Source organism: Cynara cardunculus (genome assembly GCF_001531365.2).
Source record: "Cynara cardunculus var. scolymus isolate 2C chromosome LG 3, CcrdV1, whole genome shotgun sequence".
Lineage (NCBI taxonomy): Eukaryota > Viridiplantae > Streptophyta > Magnoliopsida > Asterales > Asteraceae > Cynara > Cynara cardunculus.
Window position 1 is genome coordinate 30,534,290 of NC_037530.1, and position 11,673 is coordinate 30,545,962.

Below are 11,673 nucleotides of genomic sequence, written 5' to 3' on the forward strand. Positions count from 1 at the left end.
TTAAACATGTATTAATACAAATTTCAAAGTACAAATTAATAAATAAATGTTATGTACTATCATTAATATTCTAATTATTATATTGATGATATATATATATATATATATATATATAATGGAAAGATGTTGCATTTTATAAATTCGAAGTCAATGTAAATTAATAAATATTGATCAATTAATATTATCTACTGTCACCAAATTTTAAATTATACAGAGAGAAAGGAAGAGATTGATATAACATAAATTAAAAAAAAAAGTAAAATAAATTGATTTATATATATATATATACAAATATATAGGTGGGATCGGTTGAAAACCTTCTAATTCTTAAGAACCGTGTAAACCGATTTCGAACAATAGAAAAATTTCTTTTTTTAAATTAAATTTAATCATTAAGGGTAGAGTTGTTATTTGCATTATTTTTTATTAAATATGGAAGTTATTAAGATATCTTTTAAGGTAACGTAATAAATGAAATGTTATAAATGGTAATATTTAAATGTTTATTTAATTTAGTATTTTAAAAATTAAATATGGTTATTTGTTTTCTAGGTTTATTAGTAGTAAGAATATGAAAATCAAAAATTATTATATTCATTGATCCACGAAATCAGTAACATATCCTAACAAAGATTCATGAATTGGTAAAAATATAATCATCTGTGAAATAGATTCATGTTTAGATTGGTTCGTGAAAACGTTCATATAGGAGTTTGTTTTATGAAACGTATACAAATTGGTTCGTGAAAATGTTCATTGAGAAGCTTGTTTTATGAAACTTTTAGTGATGAACTGGGTGTGTAATATAATATTCTTGGATAATCTTGTTTTCTTATCAACAATTATTTGATTAAATTGTTTCATTTTGTTTTAAATTTTTTTGGATGATTTTATTCAATTAATGGTTAACAAAGCATGTAATGGTAAATGCATTGACTGTATGAAACGTGTTTGGATTGGAAAAAATCTGCCGATGAAATGGGTGCATAAAGAAAGTGAAACCATTTCATAATTGTTAAGAAAATGTTGTGTAATTAACGAACAGTTAAACAATTTCATTATCACAATGAAACGGATCCATCTACCAATAACATGAAAATGACAAATGTCTCATCTAGCATTACGTTGATTAGTGTATTGATGAAACTATGAAACATGTTCGGATTGCAAAAACTTTGTCGACGAAATGTGTGCATAATGACAGAGAAACCATTTCATAATTTTTAATAACATGTTGTTTAATTAGCAAACAGTGAAACCATTTCATAATTAGATTGAAACGGATCCGTCTATCGGAAACTTGAAAGTGACAAATGTCTCATCTAGCATTACGTTGATTTGTGTATTGATAAAACTGTGAAACCATTTCGTTCATTAAATGTAGTAGTAAATTTTATTATTATTATTATTATTCAAAAGGTTTCATTATGTTAAATTGATTATAGTGTGTTTTATTTTTATTGTTGATCTATTTTAATGATGGATATTATTTTTTATAATATTTGAACATAAAATTAATATATTATTTTACAAATGATTTTGTTTTATTAATATGACGATATACATGATATGGTTGTCATTAATATTATCAGCACCAAATTTACCATTTTTCCCTTTTAGGATTATAAATTTTTTTTTTTTTAATTTCCTAATATAACATGTACTAATCTTGACCATTGATCAAGAAAATGGATTGATGAGATTAGTTTACATGGTTTACATAAATGAGTTGGTTTTCATTTGATCGATCTCTCTCTCTCTCTCTCTCTCTCTMTATATATATATATATATATATATATATATATGAATGATTGTAATAAACTTTTTTAGGTTTATATTTAAAATATAAAAAATAATTTTTTGCATTATGTTTTTATCAAAAACTATTATTTTACATATTTTTGTGTATTTTTTTGTTCACTTAACCATCTCCAACGAACACTAGATATTTTTTATTTAAACTTTATGATTCATTATCTTCTCCTTATATACTTGTAATGTTTTGTCAACTTTCTTCTATCTATCAATGTGAGATAATTAACTCAACAATACAATCAAATATTTGAGAAACTTTTTGAAAAAAAAAATGGTGGCTAAATGTCAAATTTAATTCAAAAAAATTTAAATTTTAATTCAGCATCTCCTTGTTATATACTTATACTATTCATGAATCTATTTTGTTTATATCATTATGAGATTATCAACTTATTACCACAATTCAAGATTTGTGATCTGCAAAGGAACTGTTTTATGGCATTTCCCTTGTTGATCCCTCACCGATCAGCAAGGGATTATCTTATTTTTCTTATTTTCTCATTTTTATGTGTTATATGTACACATGTTATATATAGGTGTCATATGTATACATGTATATGTAATTTATATATATGTGTGTGTTTTGGTTGCTAACTGTGATGTGTGTTATATGTACACATGTGTATGTGTTATATGTATATATACCCATCGGCCCATATTATATACATATGCATACACGATGTGTATATATGTTTGTTGGTTACTAACCATGATTAGATTTATGTATATATTGTTGAAGATACATGTATCAGATGTTATATATATGTATATGCAAATGTCTAGATAATGTCTGTGTCATATGTACACATATGTATGTATATATATTCGTCGGCCCGTGTTATATACATATGTGTACACCATATGTGTATATTCAGTTTTATTGGGTCTTAACGGACTTTATTGGACTTTAATAAGCTTTTTTGGGCCTTAATTCGTTTATTGGCTTTATTTGGTTTTATTGGGACTTAACAGACTTTATTCGGTTTTATTAGGCCCCAATCCATTTATTAGGCTTTATTTAATTTTAATGAGCTTTATTCATTTTTATTGGCTTTATTTAGTTTTACGGGGATTAATGAGCCTTATTGGGCTTTATTGGGTTCCAATCCATTTTATTGGGTTTTATTCGCTTTTAATGAGCCTTAATGGGTTTTATTCGTTATTAATTAATCAAATTATTACTTATATTTATTAAATAACATATATTTGTTAATTAATAATTGATTAACGAGGGAACTGGTTTTTGGTCATTCCCTCGTTGAACTGGTTTTTGCCAATTCACTCGTTGATCAACGAGAGATTTTTTTCGTCATGCTGATACTTTGTTTTCTAGTAGTGAAGTCTTTCTTTGATATCCTATGAACGAACTTCATAAAAGTTTATGTAGCTGAAAATCCGATCTACAGATTATATTTCGGAATACAACAAGATAAGATTTTTACTTGTAAAAGTCTTGTAACTATCTGTATTACTTCAAAAATGAATGCCTTCAACAAAATCAAACACTAGTTGAAGTGAGGTCAAGATCGTCACAAAGCAGATTGGTTCGTCATCTAATCAAAAAGAAGATCAATACAAGATAAAGTTAAATAGTAGTCTGACAAATACTACTACAGGCAAGTCGAATTTTGAAGAAGAGCATCCAGTGGAGGGGGAGAAATATCCAAGTAAGGAATATACCACTGGGAAGGATGTTCAACAATCCTATGAAGTTCTGAAAGTATATAATGTTGTTGTTGAGTATCCGATGAAGCTGTTAAGAAATCCGATGATGTCAAAGTTGTTTCAACAACCCAGTACGATACTACAGTTGTCTCATCTGAACATGCTCCACTTTTACCTTTAGAACGTATATCTGTTTAATCTGATCCATCAACAACCGTTGACAAAGGAAAAAAGGATTATGATGGTTGAGGAAGAAAGAAAAATGTGGTTATTTTGAAAGTAAAAAATGGTAGTGGAGTTTGAAGAACTAATGAGTGGATTCAAGGTATAATTCTATGTTATTGTTTAGTAGTAGCATATGATATTGGGAAGAGTTTAGGAAGGGTACAATCTTGTGAATGAGCCTCTAAGGCCTTTATTTTAATAGAAATTGTGAAAGAATGAATGATTTAGGCTTGAATCATTGTTATAAATAATGTTTACGGTACATATGCACGTTGGGAATGTTGTTTAGCAAGAAAAACATCGAATTTCAATATTGGTATGGTCAAATATGGTGAGTTCAGAGTGATCTCGCTAAGGACCCATAGGTACTATATGAAAGGTGCGATTTTGTTATAGTTGTCATGCAAGTATATAAGCAACATCTGTGATGAAGTGATATGCATAATTGTTTCAAAAAAGAATTTCACCTTATGCATTGTATGTGAAAGCGAGTTGGTAATTTCAATACCATCACAATGCATGTCAGATGAACGGAGAAATTAGGTGACGTGGTTTGGGTTTTGAAAATGAAAACGCTGAACCCTTTAATTCATCTTCTGGTTATGTGAAAAATCTCTTTAGAAATTCTAGAATCAATATAGAATTGAGGGAGATATTGAGAGGAGAAGAAACTAGGGTTCTAAACGTGTTTTAGGATCAAATAACGAGGTATATTGCTTAACCAGACTTTCAATTACTTGTTCTGATTTTATATATAATGTTGCTAAGTATCAAAATCTAATTGAAACAACTAATGGAAATTCAGAAGACACATCAATCAATAGTAAAAGAAAGAAAACTCAAAAGCTTGAGTCGTATTGTTCGAATTAAATGTTTAATACTTTGATAGTTTAACCTAAAAGAGAATGATAGTATAAATTAAATAAAAACCTCATCCATGTCTTTTCTATATCCCATCAACCATGTGAAGACCGAAGATGAAACCGACTTCACTCGATACTAAAGCCATTAACACCGCAAAGCAATTTATAATAACTAAGGGGCTGTTTACCAAACCCTTACTCGGGTAAGCGTTTATTAAGTCGCACAACCTCACCCGATGAATATAGTAAGGACCAAGAATCTTACCCGGTAAGAGCAAAACAAGGATCAAGAGTCTTACCCGGTAAGTGAGGGCAACGACTCTTACCACGGTAAGTGCTTACGCGGTAAATTATTGCATAGGATGTCGTTTTGGTGGACCAAAATCTTACCCGGTAAAAAAATAGTATTGTTAAATTTTACCGATAAGCGCAAATATTTGGTAACAGCCCCTAACTAAAGGTAACGTGTTAACTCCCAGAGATATATAATTAAAAATATAAAGACAGATAATCAAGTTAAATAAGGTAGGGTTTGTTTAGGGTATACAAGAAATCCAAAAGCCATGGTTAATTAATTAATTAGCCAAGCAAGGCATAAGTGGTGAGGTCTGATGCAGCATGAAGATTATTGGGATGGTTAGGCTGCAGCCGTAGAGTGAGGATGCGTGGTGCACCACCACCCATTTGTGGCGGGGGGTATCCATAAACCGTTTCATACTCTCCATCTTCTATCAGCCCATATTGTGGATCCTCACCTCTTATATCCTATTCATTAATGAATATAAAATCACTACTATACACAAGCCAAGCCACCACCAAAAACAAATCATTTCTAAATTCAAGTTATGGAGCCTTACGAATTGATGCATTAGCTTTTTGTATACGTCTTGAGCACTTCTCACCTGGAAGACTTGTTAAATGAATCTAGTATATATATCTCACTTGAAAATACTGTTTAGACAAGTATTGTTGATAACATATACAAAATTACCTTTTTCTTGGACGTCTCCAACTTATTACCGATCACTTTAAGCTGCAATTTTTTTAAAAAAACTCCCGATATGAGTTTTGCCGCATGGAAATACATTCTCCCACATATATATACAAGTAGAGTTCAACTTTCAAATCAACGCAAAACTCAAAAATATATCATTTCCAGAGGTAGGGTCTAAGAAATAAGATGTATGGTAGAGAGGCTATTTTAGAGAAGACCTCCGACAAATTTACAACTCAAATTATTTGCTTATACTAGAGATATCTAAAACACTGTAAGACGCATAATAATTTACAAATCCGATAAATCGTACAAACTTGCAATCCAGTTTTCATGTGTTGCTGAAAATGAGTGCATGATTGTTTTGTATGTGGAAAAAAACAGTCATTAACGTTTTACATATAAAACAATATTGTCACTCGTGTTGTTTCATATATGAAGTATTGGTCTATAAGTTCGTAAGATTTATTGGATTTGTAAAAAGAGGTCGGGGTCTCAAGCTTAATAATGTATAAATACTTACAAGTTAGAACCCTACCATAATTAGAGAAAATGAAATTTAAATTAACTTCACAATTAGATTTTGAGCAAAATGGATAGAACCCTACCATAATTAGAGAAAATGTATAGCGAAAGTTGTGTTGCTGTTGCACAATATGTTGGGCTTCAATTAAAGATTAATAAACTTCAATAGAATAAGGAAATCAGATTTTTTCTGGCTCAGGAAATAGAATTATACGAAAATTAACTACCAAAATGAATATTAATTGAACTTCAAAATTAATAAAAGGTGATTATTTCTCACATAAGATATAAAACTAAAGGAAAATCAACAATAGGTCTTATTCGGAGATAGGGTCAAAAGGGTACGATGAACACATATCTTACTTGTATTTTAAAGAATAGAGCATATATGTATCTGTAAAGTCTTTGTACGATAATAGAAAACGGCTACATCCAACGCAAAGAAAAGAATGGAAAAGAAATTGACCTTGCGCTCGCGGATGATATAGACAGCCTCCTGTGACTCCTTTTCAAGATCAAGCAACTCTTCAAAACCTACATGTTCCAGGCAATCACCCAACCTTTGCCTTTTCGCCACCACCAAAACAACAAATTAATGGAGGAGAAAAGTTGCAATATATATAGAGAGAGAGATTTGGATGGTGTGGAAATAAGAGTTATGGTGAGAACGTGATAACAAAACCTTCATTTATCTTTATTAATTATGAGCAAAACTTTAACAAATTCATGTATGATTAAGGTTGTGTAAAAGTTCATGAACGTGAATGAAACTGTAGTTGAAGGTCTGTGTTTTCTTGTCAACAATCAATTGAAGATAATTAAAAGTCTATGATTTTCTTAATTATTAGATAAAAATAAAATTATCCAACGGTCTATAAGTATTCTCACCACAATTTTTTTCTCAAATATAACTCAATTATGACATAACTTTAGTATTATTTTTTTCAATTGCACTATACATCAACAATTTTTCAAATGTCATACCAATTAAAAAACTATATTATAATCATTATAGCTTTAAAAAATTATAAAAATTATTTATTTTGATTTAATGCTAAAATATTGATTTATCAACCAACATTAATATAATAACTCTTTACTTAAACAAATGAAAATAGTTATTAAAACATTTCAATTTAGTAAATAATTTGTAATTTAATTATAATTATCATTTTAAATAGTTAATATTTATTTAAAAAGAATTCTCAAGTTAGTTTTTTTGTTATCTATAAAATTATAAAATAAGCAATTGCTTATAAAATCCCAATGTGGGTACGTTAAGATTCAAAGTTAAACCACAACAGTGGTGTCTGATTGGTTTGAGCTTGGCTCCAAAAGTCAAAAGTATCAGGAGGTCCCAAGTTCAAATTCAAGGACGAATAAAAATCCCCTTGTGGCCACGGAGGTTCAAATGCGGTGACCTCGGGCGATCTGCAAAGCAGATGGTCGCCCTGGAATTAGTCAGTTCGCATAAAGAGTTGGATATCCACGTTAATCAAAAAAAAAAAATTCAAAGTTCGGATCTAACAAAATGGAGCAAGTTTGTCCAATTGTATGGGGTTTCCATATAATAACCTAAGGTCCAAGTCTCAATCCCACATTTGGACATGACCTTCTACATTTTGTATCTCCTATATATCTAAGAAAAGAAGTAAAGAAATCTAAACTGTTTGGGGTTTATATGAACAATATCTAGCATAAAGGACAATACTAAAAAGCCCTCCTTTCTGTGAGTAGGGCAGAAGGGCTTTTCATAGATATTTAGCAATCTTTTAGTAACAAATTAAGCAATACCTGATTTGCCTCCTAAGGTTTTTGTTCACCTCTTTCAGTTGCCTCATTTCCTCTTGCATTTTCTGCATCAAGTTCACATTCATAAGAAACTAGTAATACTTTTGCTGCAAATGATGACATCTAACTACTTCTTTTAAGGTATCTCTTTGACTAGATCTAAATGTGAATGGAATGGAGTCATGGAATAACTTTTAGGGTAATATATATGTTGAAATAACTATTACTAGAAAACATTTATTACTGTATAGATGTGAGAGGAAGTCATGGGCATATGTTTACCTAATTAATACTCTATAAACATTATATGGTCTTAAACAAATGATATACTTAACCATAAAGGTGGTGCCTGATTGGTTTGAGATTGGCTCCAAAAGTCAAAAGTACCAGGAGGTACCAGGTTCAAATACAAGGAGGAATAAAAATCTTTTTGTGGCCACGGAGGTTCAAATGCGATGACTCCGGGCTATTTACAAAGCAGGTGGTCGCTCTGAAATTAGTCGGCTCGCATAGCGGGTTAGATATCCAGGTTAATAAAAAAAATGATATACTTGGGTCTTCCGATTGTTGAGATTTCCAGAAAGAGAGACCTAATATTTACTTTGAAGCAAATCGCATTTCATTGCTAAAAAAGTGACGAAATTCACCTGATACTGTATATCCAGAGCATGTAGAATATGTTAAGAATCGCATTCGCATTTGCCAAAAAAGCAGAATATACAGAAGAAAAAAAATGTCAAATAATTTAAAATACTTGCATATTTTTGTTATATATGTTATTATTTTGGGGATAGAATTATATTTATATTTTAGGCCCAATTTTCATCTTTTATTATTGCTAATCTCTAGTGTTTTCTTCATGATGGCCTACTCAAACAGGAGTAATATACCCTTTTGTCTGAATTAGAAAATTCTATTGTACACTTGATTGAATTAAAGCAATTTTCTTCTTTGATATTATTATAGAATAGAATAAAATGAAAATTGTGTAATGAAATCGATATATGCATGTATGTACTTATAGATATCAAAATTAGCAAAAAGGCAAATACTGTTTGAAAAAATGCCAATGAAAACTATAAGAATTATTATGAGAAAGGAATGTTATATACATTATCTATTGTATAAAAATCAGGTCAAATCATGCATTAAGAATGTAAAATGTTTGCTCATAGGTAAATATATGTGCAACATCAAATCAAATACCAGGAAAAAAAATATGGGTAACATAGCAGGTGTTGGCTCAACAATGTTATATGTTTTTTGTGTGTGAAAATGCATTTTCAATGGAGATTTTTCTAATAATTAGTATTGTTGTCCAGAAGGAACGATTTGTAACCCTAGCAGGGCTAAATAACAACAAATATTATGATAAAAGTGCTCTTGTGTTAATGAAATTTTCAGCAAAGAGGAACCTCATAATGGGAGTTCCAAAGATCAATTCCAGATGCCTTCTGATACTGATCGAAGAACTGTTTCGTCCTGGCGGAAATCACAACCGAAATCACTAAAAATCGAATAATCAAACCTAAAGCTAGGGTCTGTGGAGAGAGAGAGAGAGAGAAGAAGAAGAAGAAGAAGAAGAACGTACGTTATTGAAGGGCTTATGTACTCATGAAGCTTATCAGTGCAGGATACCATGATAATGGAGACTTTAGCATCGCACAACACCGTGAGTTCACTCGCCTTCTTGAACAGTCCATTCCTCCTCTTGGAATACGTCACCTGCCTGTTGGTGGAGTTCTCTATCTTCTTGATCTGGATCTTTCCCCTTGCCATTCTCACAATGTCAATATGTTGTTGATAGCTCCGATCTGAAGAATTAACGAAACACGAAACCACCGATTGATGCTGATCAATGTTATGGAGTATAGAAATAGAAGATGAACTACGTGTTTTAGTGTGTGAGAGAGAGAGAGAGAGAAAGCCAAGGGAAACAAGAAGAAAGCAAGGAGGAATTGTTTCCCAAAAAGGGAAGTATTACTGTAAACGTGAAAAGAGTAAGAGCAAGTGATGGAAGCCATTTATGAATAGCTTTCTTTATTTTCGCACATCATCTGGAATCGTTGACCAAAATAATTACTCCACTTTTATTCATGGCCAATAGTAATTACATTCTTTTAATGTCAAAATCAGGTCAAATCATACGTTAAAAATATAAAAAATAGATTTTGATGTAACATCAAAATCAAGTCAAATCATGTATGAAGAATGTAAGAAGTAGATTTTGATGTTGATATGTAAGAGAACGAAATTACTAATCAGAGGCGTCTTCTTAAGTAAACACCATGTGAGTCAACGTAAAATGATAAAATTCTAATTCTAAGGTTCGTTTGTGTTCTATATATGTATTGATTCTATTTTTTGAAGTTGTGATGCAACAATGCAAGTTTTTGTTGCAATCTCAACTTTCAATTGGTGTCTAATTTGTTGATAGAAATTTAGGGGCCGTTTACCCAAGTGTTTACCCGGTAAGCGCTTACCGATAGGAGTCAACATTATGATTTATTTTGATGCGTATGTTTTTAGTATATCAAAACATATCGAATGTGACAATTTAATGGGTAAGCGCTTACCTGGATAAGAGTCGTCATCCTCACTTACCGGGTAAGACTCTCCATCATTCTCATCGCTCTTACCCGGTAAGATTATTGATCCTTCTCATGTTCATCCGATGAAAAAAATTTATCCGATAAGTACTTACCAAGTAAGATTATTGACCCTTCTCATATTCATCCGATGAAGAAAATTTATTCGGTAAGTACTTACCAAGTAAGTGTTTAATAAACGACTCATTATGCTTGGTTGATTGAAGATTTAAATTCTTAATTATATAATACCATCGATCATTAATAAAGTTTTGCTTATTAAAAAAATGATTATTGTTTTACCCAAATATTTTATTAATTTTACAAAATATAAATACAAATGATTAGTTTGTTTAACGACGAAATAAAGATTGCGTCTAAGGTTAAAAATATCTAGAGGTCTCATGTTCAAAGCAAATGAGGAATAAAAATCATCTTATGGTCATATAGATTCAAATGCGGTGACTCTGGACAATCCATAAAGCAGGTGATCACCCTGAAATTAGTCTGCTCGCATACCAGATTGGATATCCAGGTTAATAAAAAAATTACGTCTAGAAAACACAAACTCACTCAATTGTTTTTTAAGGCAAACGTAACATACTTCCAATTTTTTTTAATAAATCAAAAGTTTAAAAAATATATTTTTAAAAGAAACATCAAAATATAACATTAGATATAAACATTATTAATTACAAATCGTTAAATGTGTTCTAAAAGAAATAAATATATATTTCTCAAAGTAACAAATAACTTTGTTTTAGATGTAATTTACAATTAATAATAGTAATGTGATAAAAATTATAAAATAACGAGAATATGGATATTTTTCATAAATTACTAGTTGTGTACCTGCGCAATGCGGCGGGAGCCATGAATTTTAACGATTTTGAAGTTCCACTGGTTTTTTTAAGATAAAATTTAACGATGATATATGTTACACTTGGTCTTTACATATTAATACAATTTGAATAAATAAGAGTTATGGTTCTAATTACAGACTGTTGATCCTCTCTCACAGTGATTTGATGATAATCCCTTTTTCCTTTCGATGTATTTCTGTATCTGTAATTTCAGTTCCAGCGATCAATACACTGAKCATGTTCAGTGATCGCTGAAGAACTTGTTTTGAAATTCATTCAGAGACAACGATACTTCAAGAAAACAACACTCACACCAAAGATCCTTCAGCAAACGTCGAAGACTG

General features: G+C 30.5%; 1 protein-coding gene across 1 annotated transcript; it reads right to left on the reverse strand.

The window, feature by feature from the left end:
* Positions 1-5,075: 5,075 nt before the first annotated feature.
* LOC112509299 (floral homeotic protein DEFICIENS-like) lies at positions 5,076-9,757 on the reverse strand. Its single transcript, XM_025114176.1, has 7 exons — positions 9,470-9,757; positions 9,294-9,360; positions 7,882-7,943; positions 6,554-6,653; positions 5,560-5,601; positions 5,426-5,470; positions 5,076-5,333 (listed from the first exon to the last, which is right to left on the reverse strand). Exons 1-7 carry the CDS (start codon positions 9,655-9,657, stop codon positions 5,148-5,150), a joined length of 690 nt encoding a protein of 229 aa, XP_024969944.1. The 5' UTR covers positions 9,658-9,757; the 3' UTR covers positions 5,076-5,147.
* Positions 9,758-11,673: the final 1,916 nt, after the last annotated feature.

What these genes read in the sequence shown, in the direction of transcription:
- LOC112509299 (XM_025114176.1), bottom strand. Translation starts at nt 9,657, where the DNA reads ATGGCAAGGGGAAAGATCCAGATCAAGAAGATAGAGAACTCCACCAAC. An exon ending in TTTGGAACTCCCATTATGAG is followed by an intron (nt 7,944 to 9,293) that starts GTTCCTCTTTGC and finishes AACTTGATGCAG; the next exon opens with AAAATGCAAGAGGAAATGAG. An exon ending in AACCTTAGGAGGCAAATCAG is followed by an intron (nt 6,654 to 7,881) that starts GTATTGCTTAAT and finishes GGTGGCGAAAAG; the next exon opens with GCAAAGGTTGGGTGATTGCC.